General features: G+C 41.5%; 1 protein-coding gene across 1 annotated transcript; it reads left to right on the forward strand.

Moving 5' to 3' along the window:
* Positions 1-2,506: 2,506 nt before the first annotated feature.
* On the forward strand, positions 2,507-16,839 carry LOC113500042. The gene is made up of 6 exons (XM_026880700.1): positions 2,507-2,984; positions 14,725-14,922; positions 15,101-15,304; positions 15,378-15,449; positions 15,551-15,757; positions 15,833-16,839. The coding sequence occupies exons 1-5, from the start codon at positions 2,919-2,921 to the stop codon at positions 15,752-15,754; spliced, it is 744 nt and encodes a 247-aa protein (XP_026736501.1). The 5' UTR covers positions 2,507-2,918; the 3' UTR covers positions 15,755-15,757; positions 15,833-16,839.
* Positions 16,840-18,435: the final 1,596 nt, after the last annotated feature.

An 18,435-nucleotide genomic window follows, 5' to 3' on the forward strand; every position in this document is an offset into this window, starting at 1 on the left:
CTATCCTAATTATACGTACATACTGTGAATTATGTATATAAACTTACTTATATACATAATTGCATACTAAGGAAAATAATACTAATACATAACATAATATATCACTTAGATTTAAAATTAGAAAGATAAAGATTGTAGGGACAAATTAGTTATACTTTCCAGCATCAGTTTACGAACCTTCACTTTGAATGCAAAACGGTTTTTTTGGGGGGAAGGGAGTTTCAAAGTAAAACAGATTGGACAGGGAAAGAAACAAAGCCAGAGCTATGAGAAGGACACAGAAAAAGAAGATTTTTAGAAGACCGGATGTCACGGCTATGGTTGTCGGCGGATAGCGGAAGTAAGGTGATAATTAGGCTTGGGGAGAGGGTGACGTCAAGAAAGAATAAAGGGTACATAGAGCCCGCATCTTGGTGCCCGCGGTGCTCGCGGGTGGGAAGTCAGGCAAGGGTGGTGCAATAAGTGCACATGTCGTTATAGTCGACAACTAGGAAAGTAAGTGTTTGCACGCAGCACGAGCATTACTTTAGTCTTAGACGGGAGGAAATACTTAAGCCGGTACAGAGCACGGAGTGTGCCTGTCACTTTTTGCGAGACGTCGGCAACTTGAGCCCGTCAACTGAGAGAAGAGTCTATCGAAAGCTGATAAGTCAAGTTTGTTCAGCAGACGTTGACTGCCCACAATTATTGCCTGGCATTTGGTGAAGTTCACGACTAAACCAAACCTTTCCACCCAATCCCTAATGCTGTCGAGGTCCCTGTTAATAGCATCCACCATGCACAGCGCACAACCATTTTGAACTCAATTACTGAGGGTCTGCTGTTTGTCCATCTGTTGGTTCGTCCTTCCGACACCAATCTATATCTCTTGAACCATGATTGCGAGACAGTTGACATTTTCACAGATGATATACATATTTCTGTTGTTATTATAACAACAAATGAAGTTCTAAATATTATGATTGAGGTTAAGAAGGTAACGGTCATTACGGTCGTAAATTCGCTTGTGGGTGACATATAAATTTGTGGTGGGTACTCTTAACTCTAAAATGTATCTATTTTTGTCATTTCACCGACTCCCGCTTGACGTTTTGCTATCAGCTAGCACCGATTCACAGGGCACATTATAATAGTTACCTTTGTTGTGCTGCTTATCCTGTTTCAAGCTACGTCAGCGCTGGCCTACAGTTTCGCAACGAATTCGAATTGCCTACCTCATCTGCGTAAACTATGTATTGGTTTCCTGGTGGCCAGAATTATAATAATCAACCGACTTCAATATGGCGGTGGTTCTCAACTCGTCTGTATTTTGTGTTTTGACTGCGCGGATTGCCGAGTGGTTGAAGTCACCAAGCCAAGCCCACTGCACGCGTCGTGTCGCGGGTTCGAAACCCACCTAGGAAAAGCATTTGAGTGATCCACGAATGTTTGTTCTGGGTCTGGGTGTCATTATGCATGTGATTTGTATTTTTGTGAAAGACCCCGCGGGCCGCGGGAAAAGGATTAAATTGCTTAGTGGGAGACGATTTAAAAAAAAAAAGTTTTTTACCCCTCAGAACATTACCTAGATAGGATGAACATAGAATGATGATTTAGTTGATCTTTTTTTGCCCAGCAAGTTTTGTTTGAAGTCGGTTATATATTTCTGTCGCTAAAAATATTATTGACAGCCGTTGAATCAACAACATTACGTGTTTTCCAGGATTGTAATAAACTTCTTGACGAGACAGCGAACACGACCGATGATTTGTTATTATTTGACGTTAAAACTACAACGTAAGCCATGCGACGGGTAAATAAGGGCAAGGATAATATATTCGAGTGACCTGATTATTATAACATGGTCTCATAGAGGGCGGGCGGGTCCGTGCACCTGCGTCACGTGACGCGCCGCCGCCGAGCACAGCGCTTCGGCTGACCTCGGCGGGACTCGGCTCAGGGTGGAGGCAGGCGACCGTGCCTCGTACACAGCTGTTCTAACACGGGGAGCTGAACACTACATTCATTTAATCATACGATAGCCAAGAAGTACTACCAACCAAATAACTCAAATTCGCAAACAAATTCAAGGTCTTCAAACAAAAATCAACTTTATGGCCGTTGCATTCAACGTTGCTTAATCTCGATCTTAATTCTTATGGTTTGTTTATAGTATCATCATCATCTGTGAAAATGTCAACTATCTAGCTATCATATGGTCCATAAGATGCATCCTCGTGACAAACGGACAAACACGGGTTCTTCCTATACGACAAACAACACTATCACTATAAATTAATTCATCCTAAAAAGTTACTTAAATATTAGATATATACTCCGACTACAAATATTATACGGCCTGTTATATTATACGAGTCATTAACATTAACTACTCTAAATACATGCATTTATACATATAGAATAAGTACAGGATTTTTATTCTTACTTAGATGTTTAAATTTTCTTTTAACTTAAGCAAGTACCCTAAAGTCTCAGACTTGAATTATTGATTTCTTTAAAAAGTAGAGCAATAAAATTATTCCCAATAAATTTGCCTTAATTATGGCTGTTTATTAATATTGGATCGGAAGAAGTGCATGAATCTGAGAGAAGGGGTGCGGCCGCAACATGGGCCCGTCCCGTCGGAGGCTCGAGGCGTGAGCAGTGCGGCTGTGCGAGTCACAACAACTGGATTGGCGAGCGAGCCGAGTGAGCCGAGTGAGACGAGTTCAGTCAGTTCAGTGCCTTACGCGAGACGCGACCGCGAGCACGCGCCCCACGCGCCGCAGTCCGCTCCGACCACGACCCACGGAATGTAGTGAAGTGCCCGCGAGCTTTGACTCAGTGCCACGCTCCGACACCCGAGACCCTCGCTGCATGCATGTTGCGTGACAGCTGCTCACAGGCCTCCGTCACACCTGCGACTCGCTTGCTCCACCATGGGGTGCGCCAAAGGACTCTGCACCGCTGAGAAGATATTCATCTTCATCAACATCGCCTTCGCGGTTAGTATTACCAATATGATTAGTTACATGTTTTGTTTTGATATTTATGACTAAAACATTCTTCAGAATGTATATTTTTTTGTGTCAGGTAGGAAGTAATTTGGTACTTTCTATAATTTGTTAAAAGTTAGCTAAGAACTTAGAAAATAAGGTACGTATAATCTGCGAAACAGGTTGTTGGTGGTCTACCTATATTCCGTTCATGCTATCTCTAACTTTACCTAAATTTATTAGCATCATGTACAGTAGACGCATAAATTTAATGTCTACTACCGCCCTTTTTAACGATGAAGTTTTAATAGGTGATTCAGAGCTTACGTCGAAAGTTTAGTTTATTAGAGTTAGGGTACTTGTACTAGTAGGTAAGACAGTATCAAAAAGACTGGTTGCGACGACCATGGCACCATGGCGCCGGCGGCGCGTGTTGGTCTCCGTACCCTCTCGCAACACCAAGAATGCAGTTTGTAAACAACGTGTGCCCGTTGGCGCGCGCCGCACAGCGAGCGAGTTACGTTACTCGAAGCTTTTGTGTTGCTCGTTTGTTTACCTGCGTCCCGCGTCCTTTTTACACCCATTGTGGAGCCAGGCAGGGCCGCTCGCCGCTACCCTGAACTTACGCTCGGTGGGCTTCCAGCTCGCATTGTATTAAGTATGTTTGAACTCTGGTTAGAAAAGTCCGTAAAATACTAATGATAATAGATGTATGTAATCTTAAGTATGCTGCTGTCTGCTATTTAAGCAAACGACCCATAAAGGCTTATTCCTTTTTGCCTTTGGTATTTAGTGTATTTAAACATATTTGGTATTCGGTGGTTTACTGTAAATAATGCTACCTATGATATGCGTACTACTTACGAATTTACAACGGCCCTCGCTTTTTAAGTTCTAATTTGTTAATGAGACCTACTTACTTAGGTACTTAGTAATTTATTCAAGTGTAAGTAATTAACCTTTACGGAAGGTATTGAATAGTTGTGTCACACACCGATGTGAAAGTTGCCTATCAGTTAAATCAACGAGCACATTAACTTGATTGATTTACAATATTCTCTAATCGTTATCTCAATTATCTCTAATCGTTGAAACTACGCAACAGATTCTGATTGTTTAAGGGAATACATTGATTTAAGAGTAAGGTTTTGATGTAATAATAACACGTGCATAATGTAGTACAGAAACACTAGTAGTACTGATATTGTAGAGATTGCTAACATAATTACTATGGTTACAATACAATATAATATACATACAAACTAGATACATGCCCCGGCATCGACGGGTGAAATGCTATAAAGCTTGCTGTTGCCCGCGACTTTGCCCGCGTGGTTAGAAGATATAAGTTAGGAATTTTTGAACGGAAGCCTTCGAAGTTGAATATTTTTCCTCGTTTTTGCCACATTTTCCATTGTATCTTCGCTCCTATTAGTCGGGGCGTGATGGTTTAGCCTAAAGCCTTCCTCGATAAATGGTCTATTCAACACAAAAATATTTTTTCAATTTGGACCAGTAGTTCCTGAGATTAGCGCGTTCAAACAAACAAACAAACTCTTCAGCTTTATATATTAGTAATATATAATATATTGGCAATAAGTAATACTAAAAGTAATAAATATGTATTATAAAAAAAAAGCATAAGGTACATAAACTGTGCAGTATCGTACTACTTATCACTACATTATAATAAGTGTTTTTATAGTTAGATACTTAAAAATGTCAATAGTAACAAGCATTTCTAAGATTCAATGTATGTTTTAATAAACAACCGGCTTTTATAAAAAAAAAAAACGAGGTAAGATGTGAATTACGCTTTGTCAATAATGTCCAATGTCCACTTTCTTGTCGTCATTTCCATATTTTCATGACTTGAAAATAGGACGCAATAATTCGATAGCAGTCAATAGTTTGAGTTACATACCCTTGGATTACTGCCGATAAGTACACGTTACGTCAACAATTGGTATAACGATAACTTTTTAGCTATTCTGGTTTTTAACCAGAATTGTAAAATGACGGGGGTAAAAAGCTAACGAGCCCGATGATTAGAGGGGTGCTAATCAGTTTGACGTGTCTGTCTGTCTGTGGCATCATTGCTGCCGAATAGATAGAGCGTTTTTAATATATATTTTTATACATGTTCGACACAAGAATGGGGAAGATAAACAAAATATCTGCAAGTATTTGTTAGACCGTGCAAGGTAATGATGATTTACCATAATTGGGGGTTATAACGTGTCGTTTATACAAAAACCTTTTACCATTAGAGACTTTACGTAGAGATCTATATATTAGATGATCAGGGTTACATACCCTGATCTAATATATAGATAAAATTCTCGTGTCACGATATACATAATTGAACTCCTCTGAAACGGCTGAACCGGTTCTCATGAAATTTTGTGTGCTTAATTAGGTAGACTGAAGAATCGGACTGCGCCTATTTTTCATAACCCCATTTTCATGTATATGTTTTAGACTTCATTTGTATGGCACCACAACGTTTGCAGGGTACCAGGTAGTATTTTCATAATATACATAACTAGCAGTTGCCCGTGGTAAACAAACCCGTAGTACATCATTTTGTTCTTTGTCAATAGTATTAGCAGCGTACGCAGAAATAGGTTTTCGATTTCAGACAAAACTAAAATTTTTGACAAAACATATTATAGCCTATGTTCAGCGAGGATAATGTACCTTCTCAACAGTGAAATAAATTTTCGAATCGGTCCAGCAGTTTCGAAGCCTATTCGTATCAAACAAACAAACAATCAAATCTTTTTAATATTAGTATAGAATTATAGATATATAAAAACCTCAATTTCTCAAATAATGCCATGTATGCCTTTTTGGATGTTGGGCATCGCTAAGTTTTCTTTCAGGGCTCCGTGTATTCCTTTTGAGTACGGAACTACTGATTCTTTTCATATCTTTATTTTATTTAGGGACTTTTATACAAATGTACATGCCAGTCCCATTCATTTTTATTGTTTTTATAAAAAAAAAAATAATTACTTAATGAGATAAAATTTGTCAAAACTGCAGCTAATATGCTTAATTAGTACGTAGACTAGGCACTCGTAAGATTGACGCGAACGAGGCCGCAAGCAGAAGCTTGTATTATTATAGAGCTGAAGAGTGTTTGTTTGAAGTTTTGAACTCGCTAAGCTCAGGAGCTGCTTACTGTTCCGATTACGGGTTAAGGGATATGGTCTATCACGCTATTATATACTACTATACGAATTTATTGAAGCAAGCAGTAAATGAATAAATATTAACATAAAACTATTAAACCAAATTTTATAATTCCAAAACCACTCGGAACATTTCGCTCGCAAAGGCTACTTACTTTTAAAATTACTATAGACACTATACAGTTTACATATTTTATTTTAAATTATCCTTAGCTATCTCATGATTATATTTTCTCTTCGCATCTAGATCCTACACAAGTGTATCGCAGTTTTCACAAACGACTTATTCGATTTTATTAGCCTAACTACGAGGCTCGCATCAGGTTCAATTAAATAATACGACAGCCCCGATGGTTGAGCAACGCTCCGAACGTGCAAGTGGAGTATCTCGATGTAGCTTGGAGGTGCGGATGGCGCGGATAACGCTCCACTCAGCCACTCGGGAGCCGAGAGGCCGCGGCTCGCCTCTCCACACTGTACTTTACATGCCAACAAGCGTTCAAAAACCGACCTACCCTGTTATAGTCTATTTTATTGTATCATAGTTTCATGAGCAATTTTTTTTTATTATTTACCTAGACATTTGGCTTCAATGCAATGACTAGCGACGTAAACTGGTAAAGCCATACTTACATGACAATGTAATGAATAATTTAATGATTTGTCACAATTTCAAAACGTTGCCTTCCTTCCCTATAATATGTTGTTAACCAAGCTCAGTTCCTGTCTGCAGGCTTGTTCTCCCCTGGGCCTTACAGGGGCGCACGTTATAGAACTACGTCAAACATGAAATAAAGGTCTCGAAAGAGGAAAACCGCAAACGAATACACTATAAATAATACGGTTCTAGTGTTCTGGGGAAGTCATACTTATACAAAGAAAACAAAGTCGAGCTACATAAACATCTGAACTTATCGGTAGAGTATGTGAAGTCACCTGTACGGTGTGACGTCATCTTACATTGCACCGAAGTGCACAGCTGTGCACCTTACACCACCTGTTCGCCAGTGCCTAGTACATAATATCTTCGAGAGAAGAGGATAAATGTTCGGACTTGAAAGATAAAAGATATTTGAATCGACCTTTCAACGGGGTTGCATGCAGTACGCGCAAAATAAATGACTGGTTAAGTCACCCTTGTAGGTCTGTGTCGTAAGTCGCGACCTTCTGCTGTGTTGATGACAGACTGCGAGGATCATTTAGAAGGAACCTTAACATAAGTAGGTGCAGCATTCAGCATTCAGCATCGAGGACACTCCGTTGAGATCCGTCACATAAGTCTGTTAGGTTTTGCATATAGCTCTCATTATTCTAACAGTTTATGTTGACACATATTTACGAACATTTTATGCAAAGTCAATTATTTAAAGTGCGTGCTTAATTTTAATAAAATCTGCTGAATTTGAATAATATGTTTATAGTTAAGTTATTGTTATACGACAGTTTGTAGCGCCACTGAATTAATTTATGGCAACTTTGTCCATTAACACTATACTTTTTAAAAGGAATTGTTATTACGTAGATAGTTTATCTATATCTGGGAAAGCTAACACGAACATCAAAGTATATCTCAGACATCTCTTGTGACCGTTGACTGCATCGCACCATAGTTGTCGTGAAGGCCAGCAACACACAGGGATAGAGAGCAGAAGCAGCGGCTACGTGGGCTGGCGGTGGCGGTGGCGCGGACACGTGACCTGCTGGTAAAACAAACGAAACACTATAGCACCTCCAACTATGATTGTATTACTAAGGTTTTCCCGCAATTACTAATTTACCATCAAGGTTGTGAACTTATATAACACAGAGAATACATATTTATTTTTGCGTCATGTAACTGCTTGTTATGAGCTTAATGTAATTAAATACTAATAAGGTTATCATTTTATGCGTATTTTAGATACGTGCGTCCTGTCACTTTAGATTGTAATCAAATGGGTTTGAACGCTATCCAATAGCTGCACATCAAATGAAGTCATGGAAAAAAAGGAAACTTTATGTATGGACTCTTCAACAAAGTAGCAAACCAGTGAAATGAATAAGTACATCGGTATGTGTCGCGGCACAAGTCACTGATAAAGTATGTATGTGTGTGGGAGCAAAGCATGAAGCAGGTGCTCAGCGCTTGCTTGTGATCGGCGGACAGTTACAATAATGGTAATGTGCTAGTACGTAGCGATTATCCTACGAATTCCGATGATGTAGGCTCACACGCGCGGAATACCGACATTCGATACTTGTAGTGGCTGCAGCAGCTTACTGCCTTGTCATTATTTATACAAACATCTAAGCTTCTCGGAAAGCTAACACGAACAACGACTATTTATTACTTGATTAACAAGTAGTCGTAAAGTGAATGGGCCCCTGTAGCAGTTGGCGCCTGGGCCACGGGGCCTCGCTTGCGTCGGGCCGCAGGTCCAGCCACCAGGGGTGCGGCTTACAGATATCAACAAATATTATATTTAAAGGACGTCCTATAACTAATCACTTAAAACATGGCACTAATGTCGTTATTGGTAAAGCGGATAAATTTTTTAAATGTAAGGATTTTAGTAAATACAGGAAAACGCTTCGAAAAGTTTCTCCCCGGTTTTGCCTGTAATTTCACCAATAGTCTTGCTACTAGGAGTTGTGAAAGGGACACGGCAATTTTCTGATCATTCGTCATACGAACCATCTACATAATATTCTAACATTTTATTTTGTTTCGCTTATTTCACTTTCAAAGCTACATATTTTCCATGAAATTACTGTTATCTCACAATAACTGACTGCAACAGTACTGAAACAGTAGTATATGTATGTGTTACTGTAAAAGTCCGAACTACTATTCGTAGATCAATTTCAAAAATTATTTAATCAGCTCTAAAGCATAATGCAGCTCATCATAATTAAATGCAAACAATGTGAATATTAATATACATTATGAGAATAAATGTGATGAAGCCTGTCAGCACGAGGCAGAAATGTCGGAGCGCGGAGCAGCTGACAATGATTCACGGCTGTGGCTCGGGAGCTCGGGCGCTCGGTGTTGTTACTGTTGTTACTCACTCGGCCAGTCCTTGTGACCTTTGTCTCCACTGACTACCGACACGCTGCACACTTGTAACATACTCTCTATTATTATAGATTCATTACGTGCATGGTACACTAACATAACTAACTTTAAAAACAAAAAAAGTCCTTTATTTATTTATTTGCCTTTGTTGATTTTTGACTTCTTACTTTTTTGGCTTAATGTTCTTCTTTGTAAATTATTATCAATATTTATATCAAACCTCGAGGCTGGTAGATACTTAATAAGTTTCCAATAATATTGTTTCATTATATCATAATTGACGTACACAGTGAACGTGTTCTTTAACTTTTTACATCGTCTATAGAATAAATACGTCATAGATCAGACTTATCGAGGTCATTCAACATTTGAGAGCCGTTCTTCATACACGTATCGACATGTGAATTGGATTTCATGGAGAGGCATAGGATCTTGACCCAGTTTAGCCACATTTCAGACAAGGTTTTTACAATTGTGTGCAAATGTAGCGACGAGTCGTCGGCGGCGCGCGGGACGGGATGCGGCCGCCGCGCGCCGGGACAAGCTAATAACTTGCCATGCTGTGCGCAGCTTAGCACTTATGTTGCAAGGTTTTACTAGTCACACTAAATGCTGTTGTACACATCCTAACCTGTAAATAGCGCATCATAAAGTCGGCTGTTCTAGTAAGATCGTGAAACAAAACTAAGCATCGATGAGTCAACAATAACAGGCGATTAGCCACGACCCGAGGCGGCAGCGGCGTGCGGCAGCTGTGACGGTTGATTGGTTGATGCCTTATATTATTTCTTGCGTCTGTGTAGCAGCGACCGGTTTTTGGGCTTACAAATAATGTTTAAATAAATTGCCAGCAGATTTACTTTTGTTTCCCTCGCTTGTTTCACATTCGGCGGGCGCGTGCTTCGGTCTGGTCCACGGTGAGCGTGACGTGTGACGCATTAGCGACAGGTGCCTAAGTGCTTGTCGGAAACAATTACAACATAATTATGATTGCACGAAACGTGTAATGCTAATTGCAGGAAAATCTGAGCGAATCTCAGAGAAATTAACTTTAGATCAATGTCGCAGCTGTTTCTAACTTTGTTATGATAACTAATAATTAATTAGATTGATAAATGATATTATATACATATATTGCTTACTTTCAGTTCTTCTTTAATCACTGCTTAAGGAACTTCTGAAAGGATGACAATATTGAAGTTGACCGCGACTTCGGCCTCGTCATTATAATACTCGATTCTGAGATTAAAATATTAAGAGAAGCGCTATTTCATGATTGATGATACTGTGATGATTTATATAATAGCATTCCTATAAATGGATTATCTACCATGAAATATATTTTTGAAATCGGATAATAGCTCCTCAGATTACCGCATTCAAAACAACATACATCAGTTTCAGATTATAAATAATAAGGATACATATACCCTATCACATTTTAGAATAAAGTTCTCAAGAAAGCCTCTACATGTTTGACCTGTGTCCCCGAGCACACATTTAAAAAGGACCGGGTCTCTTCACATGAAGTGATCCCGTAACTGAAAAAGGATACATATTAGTGTTGTTTTAAATGTTTTAATAGCTTATGTATGTATACATATTGTATATATTTGTATTCAAATGTATATTGTATATGTATATTTATTTCATAAACACGACATCGTAATACTTCAGAAAATCTCCCAGCAGTTCTAAAATCAGAATTGAAATGAAACAATGTAGAGTATTGCGCAACACTACAACGTGCACACTAAGAGCTATTGGTCAAGTCATCCGATGTATTTCTCAGAAATCAACAGTAATAAGATTTCGTCAGAATGGGCGGGTGTCAACTGACTTACAATAAGTTTTGCAACTTGACGCGACGTATTGTCCGAATCAGCACCGTGTTCGCTGGGCTGAGTTACATTATAATATGAGGTGGGGACGGCGAGGCCCAGCTTAACAGTAGACCTCGTGCTGTATGTGTGATCTGATCATGTGGGACCAGCTCTCGGCCTCCCGGCACTCTCACAGCACGAACCCGGAGTGACTAACTACTACTCTTGATTATAGTCGATGAAGGCAGATAGACACACAATGACGTCACAATATGTCAGCAGGTCGACCTCATCGACAGGCGGCCGCTTAGCCACTTCAAACAGAATTGACTCCAATAATGGCTATTGAAGCCTATTCAGTGGCCAATTGTATTCGAATTAAGATCGACGATTCGTTTCCCAGGGTCGGCCAGGTCTGTCACCACTCCCCAGGCTGTGCGTGCAGCCGCTGGTGGCGTGGAGTGATCTAACGTTTCCGAAATGAGAGGTAAATCACAAAACCTTTATGGTTACATGTATGTGCTCCGCAGTGGGACGAGAGTGCTCCTGTGAAGAGCGCTCCTGCTCGACGTGTGTGTCACTCTGTAATTATGCGGTTCATTACATACAGCTTGGGCACATGCTGTTACTTGATTGGTGCTACCATTTCAGACGTCAATGACCTCGCAAACCCAACAAGTTCAATCTGAGTCGCGGCCCGAGGGCTCCTAACTGTTTTTTTCTGATCTGTCGATTTTATGAAGTATAATAAATATTTTCTTATTATTTTATTGGATAATAGTTTGGATGTATTTAAAATTGTTGGCTGGTACTAAACCAGTATTAATACTTAAAGTGTATTTGTATCAAGAATAACTAAATTTACTTTCCCTTTTTGAGGAAACAAAAAAAATAATACCGTGGGTAATTCAAGTCGATGTAAACACTAGTGCAAAGCTTTGTCCGTGCTGGAGAAGACACAGTGCGTCAGGGTCAGGGGTGGCGGCCGTCGCGCCTGGCGCACCCAGGCCGACTGCAGTTAAATAAAACAAGGAGGTCCTTCCAAAATTAAACAGATGAATACCTACAACCAACATCTCTTGCAATGATGTGAATGCATTTAATTAAATAAATATATATTTATTAGGAACATCAAGTTCTGAACGTGGTCACAACATGTGTTCTCAATAACCAAGAGATTAATCGGATAAACAAGGTCAATGTATACGCACCTTAAACCTCTTATTGGTATGTTACGTACATAGTATCTCAAGTATCAGCTGCGACTTGGTTAGACCTTCTGTGCATCTCCATTAATAGTCGCCGGCCTGTGCAGGCGTCGTAAGGGGACGGGGGGAGGGGGGGGGGGCGTGGGCAGTAATATCTCAGCGTCTGATTGCAGTCCTCTCGCTCCTTAAACATCGCGCGTGAGGTCGCCGACCCCGCGCTCTAGACCTCGACACTGGCAGTCGCACGAGAGCGCCCGCTGCCGCCACAAGCAGGCCGCAAACGTGTCCTATAGCCACACTGAGCATGTACATCGAGGACATCGTTTAACGCTGTGATCAATATCATACAGGTTCTAACTAGGTCACTTATTAATTTATTGTCCGATGCAAATAATGATAAACTTGGTACGAGTTGAAACGCTCCACTTAACGTGAGGAAGGAGCACATCTCACGCACCGGCCGGGCCCGGGGGACACCGCGCGCCACGCCGCCGACACAGTCATACTAAGCAAGTTGTCATAGCTCTACTATTAATAGGTCACTATCATATGGTTTAAGAAGGTGATTTTGTAGGAGTGCAAGTCTTCCTTTCCCAAGGTCATCAGCCAGTCTGATCAGATCCGGGTTTACGGACAATACTACTGTGATGACTTATATAATCAACAACAAAAAATATGATTGATACTTCAATCTCGAAAGATGGAGGAAACAGTAAATGTAGGACATACCTGATTCCTGGCCCCTGGGTCCAATTTTTTTTTATAAAAACTGCATATTTATATTCAACTAGCTGTTGCCCGCGACTTCGTCCCCGTGGGTAGAAGTTATAAGTTATGATTTAAACCTGCCCTGTTTTTTTCACATTTTCCATTGTATCTTCGCTCCTATTAGTCGCAGCGTGATGGTTTATAGCTTAAAGCCTTCCTCGATGAATGGTCTATTCAACACAAAAAGATTTTTTCAATTTGGACCAGTAGAGTCTGAGATTAGTGCGTTCAAACAAACAAACAAACAAACAAAACAAACAAACTCTTCAGTTTTATGTATTAGTATAGATTTCTAACTGATCGACTATTAAATGTTGTCACAACATTATTTTAAGAGTTCTCTACCCAGAGTCTGTTCATCTGTCTCTCACCAGGCTGTATCTTATGAATCGTGATGGCTAGACTATTGAGGTAATTCTGTTGGCGCTATAACAACAAATAAACAAGAAATCAACATTGTTACAGGATTTTAAGTAGGTAAGTACGTTTATTTTTTTGTTAGAAATGCCCACTGAATTTCACGAGTATGATTTGTTACAAGACGACTGCCTAGTCCAGTTAGCATGTGGATGAGACCGGGCGCGGCGCGGCGCCGGTCGATACCATCAGGCGAGGAGCGAGCAGCGAGCAGATATTAATAGCGGACGGTTTCAGCGACCTGTTGACGCCGGCTCGAGGGCACTCGGCCCATAGGAAAGACTCCATCTTTATCGCCTCAATTGATACAAATGCCTTACATGAGGAGTGCAGTAATTTGCTTATGGGAGTTTTGTTTACGTCTCGGAGATTTTTTTGTTTAGGCGTACACTACACTAAATATTTTTCGAAATCACTCCCGTACGCCATAAATGGGTCTATCTTTTGATGGCGTTGGCTTAGAGCTTTTTTCCCAGTTGTTTTCAGTAGCCCTGAATATTAAATGTGCGGTGATGCATTTTAGCTTTATACTTTGATGTATAAAGATTTTTAAGAGGTTATTAGGTTCTTAAGAAAAATCGTCTTGACAAGTTGACAGACAGCAAAATAACTCCATAAGAGTCCCGTTTTTTTCCTTTCGAAGTACGGAACGCTAAATAATAATATGTCCAAACTTATATGGCAAGCACACATACTGCACGTATAAACTAAGGGGTAAGTCAGCTTTGTAAAATTTTAGGCGACAGGTAGGCATTTATTGAGAATAGAGCCTGTTCAATTCCATGCACAAACGCAAAATTATTATAATTAACAGTTCTGTACACATTGCATGAAAAACAATGTTATGGAAATGTCGTTATTAAAATGTACATGCGAAGGCTTGTATGAAAGGCAGTAGTTGTTCGCGGTGAGGAATGGGTGCGCAGGTGGCCCGCGCACAGAGCTGCCCTCAGCTGGGCACAAGGCGGCGCTGTGTGCCGCGCTATCTGCGGGCGCGTGCCGCGCTACCCGGTGACCCGGCGCGCATTCCTGCTAAAGTCAGCGCACTGTCTTTGCACATTCCAATATATTTATCTCATCACAGATTTCAATACAGAATCCTTGTTTAGTAATGTCCGTTCGCTGATAAGATGAGAACGTGCACTGTTATCCGCGGCTCGCGATAGGCGGGCCGGGACGCGCGAGGTCGCGAGGCGCACCCCGCGCGGGGTCATCTTGATAAAATAAATGTTATTACTAACATTTAGGTGTAATTGGAGTTGTAATTGTTGTGTGCAGATGTACAGCGGCGCGCTGCTGGCGACGGCGGCGCGGCTGGCGTGGGACCCCAGCACGTACACGTGGTTCCGCTTCCTGTGTGGCGCGCAGTACCGCGTGTCGGCGGCCTACGTGTTCGCGGCCGGCGTGTGGCTGGCCGCGCTAGTCTACCTGGCCGCCGCCGCCGCGCAGCGCCACGCGCCGCTCTGCCTGCATCTCGTCAGTAACACCTTCACTGCTTATCCCTTATCATTGTACATTAAAATTTATATCTAGGACTTTAGAGCACAGAGTCAAATAAAAAATTATATCATTTTTAGTTTAAAGTCATAAATCTTTCTTATGTTAGCGCCGAAGCCAATTGAATATTCGTAAGAGTGTGTGCGTTGTGTTCCAGTACGCGGCGGGCGTGGCCTGCTTGGCGCTGAGCGAGGTGGGCTACGGCGCGTGGATGGGCGCGTCGCTGGCGGCGTGGTGGCGCGAGGCGCCGCAAGCCGAGCTGGCGCGCCGCGGCATGGACCTGCTGCACGACCTCAAGCCCGCGCTGCTCGCCGTCGAGCGCTACCGCGACGTCGCGCGCCCGCTCTACGACATGATCGAGGTCAGCCTCCTCCCTGAAGACAACCCGCCGCCGCTCTCTGAGGCTCGGCCGCTCATGGTGCTCTGTGTTGCAGGAGGTGGAACGTGAGGCCCCGAACAACGCTTTCGTCATCATAGTGTTCGGCGTGCTCGGCATGGTGCTACAGGCAAGTGATCTACATGCATCATCGGCCTAGCCTTTTCCCAACTATGTTGGGTTCGGCTATGTTGATATGGCAGCTGTCATAATGCAGTATAATATGTGCAGATAGCAGCATTCGTAATGGCGCGGCGGCTGGCGCGAGGAGAGCGTGCGCGCGCGGCGTCGGTGAGCGAGGACAAGCACGCGGCGGTGCGCGCCGTGCCCGCGCACGACGACGACAGCGACACCAACGACCCCGAGCGCGCGCCGCCCGGCTGGCGCAAGAAGGCCAACCTGCGCATGTACACCATCCTCGACAAGATTTTCTAGCAGGTGACTATATATTTACCAGGTTTATCTTGTAGCCTGAATTGAGTTCATGGTATTGACGAGTATTTCGTTGTGCAGGACGAGACAGGCGGGGGCGCGCCCCCCGCTGCGGTGTCGTCGCGCGACGCTGCGTGGGCGGCGGTGCAGGCGCAGTTCGCTGCGGAGCGCGCCGCCCGCGCCGCGCCCTCCGCGCCCCCTGCGCCCCCCGCGCCCGCTGCGCTGCTCATCCTGCGCGAGCGCCCGCCGCGCCGCAGGGACCCCGACACCGCTCCCAGCATTGCCTACTACTCGTAGCGGCGCCGGCAGCCGCTATTATTATAATGATAGATGTTCCACACGAGTTTGTCATTATATCAGTAGAGAGGCGGGCCAGACCACACCCGGTGTTGGTCCGCGCCCCTTCCTAAGTATCTATATTGTTCTCTACGTAATCAAATTAACGAACACAGACTGCCATATTATGTAGTAGTTAACAGTAATCATAATAAGTAAGTTCTACTGTAACACTAGTTGTAAGTTGTTTATGAGATGTGAGGGATGTCTTGTGGTGTGTGTCACCGCTCCCACAATGTGCGCCTCGGCGAGAACTATGTTGTTTCGTGGCGTATGTAGTCGTCTGTATAGAATACAAGATATTGTAAAATTATGATTTTACTAGTATATTGAATAGTGACTTCTTGCCTTGTAGTAAACCTATCGAGAGACACGGTGCTAAGAAAGCGAACTTACAAATACCTATTCAAGCATAACCTAGTTATAATGAGCTGAGCTCGGTGTCGCTCACATATCTGTCCCGAGCTCGCGCGCCAGCTCGACGCACTCATGTGATACCATGTGTACTGTGATTTCAAGTAATAAGCCTACAAGAGCGTCCCGGTGGCGGGTGGTGGTCGGATACCTGGTGCCAAATAGACTAAGTTAGGTAGTACCTATGACTCGTTCACTGTTTTCGACAATATCGATGTTGTAGTTCGGAGTTTCCTCGGTAACTAGACAATAAGCCAGCGATACGCACACGTCGCCACGTTGTTGATCCTCCAATGTAACTCGTTACAATTAAAGCAATAAAGTGATATTTTTGTATATATCGCAGTTTCATTTTCCCATTGATAGCTTCGGCTTTTTTTCTTTCTTTAGGGTCAAAGTAGATACTTGTAAGGCTAATCAATCCAGCACTTGTGCACAATGTAATATTGGCTAAGTAGTGGCCAGTTCTATTGTATAAGTTATTCCGAAAGAACATGCCATACCTACTAATTGGTTAACATTTTCTATACTTTTAGAGATATATTTCTTTTTGGGAAAGGTCAACGACCGCCAAGAAAAAATATGTTTTTTTTTCTTCTAAGGTGTTAGTGGTATCGTTTTTTAATAAAACACAAATTACATAACATCAGAATATCTATTCGTATAAAATAATAAGGAGTAAACTTTGAAAATAACTTTGATAGTTTATGAAATACTAGCTGTAGCCCGCGACTTCGTCCACGTGGCACGTGGTTAGGAGAACTTGAACCGTTTTTTCCTCATTTTCCATTGTATCTCCGCCCCCATTAGTCGCAGCGTGATGTTATGTAGCCTATAGCCTTTCTTGATAAATGGTTTATTCAACACAATAAGAATTTTTCAATTCGAACCAGTAGTTCCTGAGATTAGCGCGTTCAAACAAACAAACAAACTCTTAAGCTTTATATATTAGTATAGATTTGAAAAATTATTAATTTTACTTTTATCGTTTTTTTCTTGAACCCTAATATAACCGCATTTTATTCTTTGCTATAAATATGAACACAGTTATTGTTTATCATGTCATAAAAAGTTACACGCGTAATTCACAGGGCTTCTGAGAAAAAGCATTTCTAAATATTTTAGAAATTTATATGGAAACTAGCTTTCGCCCGCGACTTCGTCCGCATGAAATAGTCTCTTCCGGCAGAAAAGTATAGATAGCCGTGTCCGCGACTCTGATCGCTAATCTAATCCGTAACGCCTTGCTAATCACACCCTGCTCTCTGGAGAGCTTTCACTGGCTAGACATAAAGTTGAATGGAACCTGAACCTGAACCTGCTCTCTCTGTAACTGTGACTGAACTTGACTGAAGCTACCTAACACTTACGAAATCTAAGTGTCTTAAAAAGTAAAACTCTATCCAGAATAACTCCAAAATTAAAATCTTAAAAATATATAGGTTAAACCTAAACTACGTCTAATAGACGGAAAAAACTTATTGACACTTAAAATAATTGCTAAATAAATTTTAATTTATAATAGGGATGACGACTGGGTATAAAAAGAAAAAATCTCATTAGTCCCTCAGTTAGATAATTGAAAAGTATTAGACACGTACTTTTTCCTTTTTCAGAAAAACTAGAATTGACAAAGATTAACTGTTTTAAAGTTTAGGAGAGGGGGCTTGTGACGTAACGATATGGTAAAATTTATACACAATCGTGACGTCACGCGTAAGTTTCATTCACTGTTATTTGGTCAATTGATGTTTGCGGGACAAATAAAAAAATACATATCCATTAATATACAAAAAACTACAAGACGAACACTGCAAAAAAAAATTGTCGTCATCCCTATTAAACAAAAATATTTTTTATACTTATGTAAAAAAATATGTATGTCCAAAATTATGCCCAAGTATATTATTATCTATACAAACCTATAAGTTATG

Source organism: Trichoplusia ni, chromosome 13 (genome assembly GCF_003590095.1).
Source record: "Trichoplusia ni isolate ovarian cell line Hi5 chromosome 13, tn1, whole genome shotgun sequence".
In the NCBI taxonomy this organism is placed as follows: domain Eukaryota; kingdom Metazoa; phylum Arthropoda; class Insecta; order Lepidoptera; family Noctuidae; genus Trichoplusia; species Trichoplusia ni.